General features: G+C 47.1%; 1 protein-coding gene across 1 annotated transcript; it reads left to right on the top strand.

Moving 5' to 3' along the window:
- The first annotated feature begins 301 nt into the window (after positions 1–301).
- On the top strand, positions 302–1179 carry LOC101861421 (craniofacial development protein 2-like). The gene is made up of 2 exons (XM_005091706.2): positions 302–877; positions 1009–1179. The coding sequence occupies exons 1-2, from the start codon at positions 302–304 to the stop codon at positions 1177–1179; spliced, it is 747 nt and encodes a 248-aa protein (XP_005091763.2).
- The last annotated feature ends 1062 nt before the right edge of the window (positions 1180–2241 follow it).

The following is a 2241-nucleotide window of genomic DNA, read 5'->3' as shown; positions in this document are numbered from 1 at the left end:
CTCTTTTATTTTTTAACAAAAGGACAAGACAATGTATGTGTATAAAAGGAGGGGTGGGGGGGGGGTGAGGGGGGGGTGTTGCATAGGAAACTGCCGGGGGGGGGGGGGGGGGGGGTGCCCAGTGTCATGCCCATTTGTGCTTCAAATCTAGCACTCTGTTGACCCCCGCTTTTTGGGCAAACTGTATCCCCCCCCCCCCCCTCTGAAATTTCTGGCTGAACCCCAACAACGACACCCTGTATTGTTTATGGTTTTAGCATAGTACCGAGCTTGCTACAAAAAGTGTGCGGTGTTGAGTTTAATGAGCAATGAATTAGCGTACACTATACCGGAGCGGTCGTCACCTGGGTCACCAAGGACCGCGCCTTCCGCTGTTGTGCACCAGAACGGAGGTGAAAAGTGTGCTACTGATGCACAGAAGATCCGTGCCAGAAACAACATCTCCATTGGCACATGGAACGTACGGACACTGAGAACAGCCGGAAAACTAGAAGAGCTCACGTACGAGATGGACAGATATCAATGGGCCGTACTTGGACTTTGTGAAGTGCGGTGGAAGAAATTCGGGAAGATAACGACACACGAAGGCCACAAGTTGTACCTCAGAGGAGAAGAGGACAAGCATATGAATGGCTTTGGATTTTTTATTCACAAAGACATCGTGAATACAGTCATGGGCTGCCGCCCTATTTCTCGCCGGCTTATTACCATCCGCCTTAGGGCAGTCCCATTCAACATCACTATCATTCAGGCATACGCCCCGACGTCAGACTACGATGAGCAGGCTGTGGAGGGCTTCTACGACCAGATACAAGAAGTGATAGACCAGACCCCTATAAAAGACACCATTGTTGTACAAGGGGACTGGAAGGCAAAAGTAGGAAAGGATGCACACAAGAACTGGAAAGGAACATGTGGACAATAATGCGAATGAAAGAGGTCTAAGGCTCCTGGAATTTGCCAGCTATAACAACCTAGTGCTGACAAACACGTTTGGTCAATACAAAGCATCACGGAGATGGACATGGCACAGTCCAAGTGGAGAACATCACGACCAGATTGACTACATCACGGAGATGGACATGGAACAGTCCAAGTGGAGAACATCACGACCAGATTGACTACATCACGGAGATGGACATGGCACAGTCCAAGTGGAGAACATCACGACCAGATTGACTACATCATGGTGAAAAAGCGCTTCCAGTCCAGTGTCAAAATTGGAAAAACACGAACATTCCCAGGAGCAGACGTTGGGAGCGACCACAACCTTGTGATGATGACCTTTCGCCTCCACCTGAAGAGGGTTAAAAAGCAAGGAAACACAAGGATGAAGTTTGATCTCGAAAAACGAAAGGGCCCAGAAGTAGCAGAAACCTTCCAAGCCATGACAGGAGGAAAATGTGCACCACTCACTGTCGTTGATGCTGGTAACAACAATGACACAGACATGGACACGTGGATCAACGCCTTCACTACAGCAGTGACTAAAACAGCTAGTCAGATACTCGGAAAACATCGATGAGTCAAAAAGCCCTCGGTCACAACTGACGTCCTTAACCTGTGTGACAAAAGGAGAAAACTAAAGGAGAAAAGAAGCAACCAGATGGTGCGAAGGAGTACAGAGCAGTCATCCAAAAAATTAAAACAAGTATGAAAAGGGCAAAAGAAAATTGGATAGAGGAACAATGCCAAATAATCGAAAGCAGCCCGAGGACAAACAACAGCAAAAAAAGCATATCAATTAGTAAAAGACCTGACATGCACTAAAAAGGTCGCACCACCACCATTCAAGACAAACAAGGAAAATGCCTGACAAGAGGAACAAGACGTTTTGAAGAGATGAACAGAATACTGCTCAGAATTGTACAACTACAAAGCCACGTGAAACCCGGAGATTCTAAACGTTCCCCCAGCAACCAACATCGATAACCACCCAATCCTTCGAGAAGAAGTAGAAGCAGCAATTAAAGCACTGAAAAAGGGGAAATCGGCAGGAGTGGACAACATCCCAGGAGAATTGATACAGGCAGGGGGAAAGGACATGATAAGCGCTCTGACTGTCACCTGCAACAAGATCTGGCAGACAGGAAAGTGGCCAACACCATGGACATAATCACTAGTGATTACACTCCCCAAGAAAGGTAACCTGCAACTATGTCAGAACTACCGCACCATCAGTCTAATAAGCCACCCCAGTAAGGTTATGTTGAAGATAATGCGGAACAGATTGAAACCACA

This window comes from Aplysia californica, unplaced genomic scaffold (assembly GCF_000002075.1).
Source record: "Aplysia californica isolate F4 #8 unplaced genomic scaffold, AplCal3.0 scaffold00034, whole genome shotgun sequence".
NCBI lineage: Eukaryota > Metazoa > Mollusca > Gastropoda > Aplysiida > Aplysiidae > Aplysia > Aplysia californica.
This window is presented reverse-complemented; position numbering and strand designations above follow the sequence as displayed.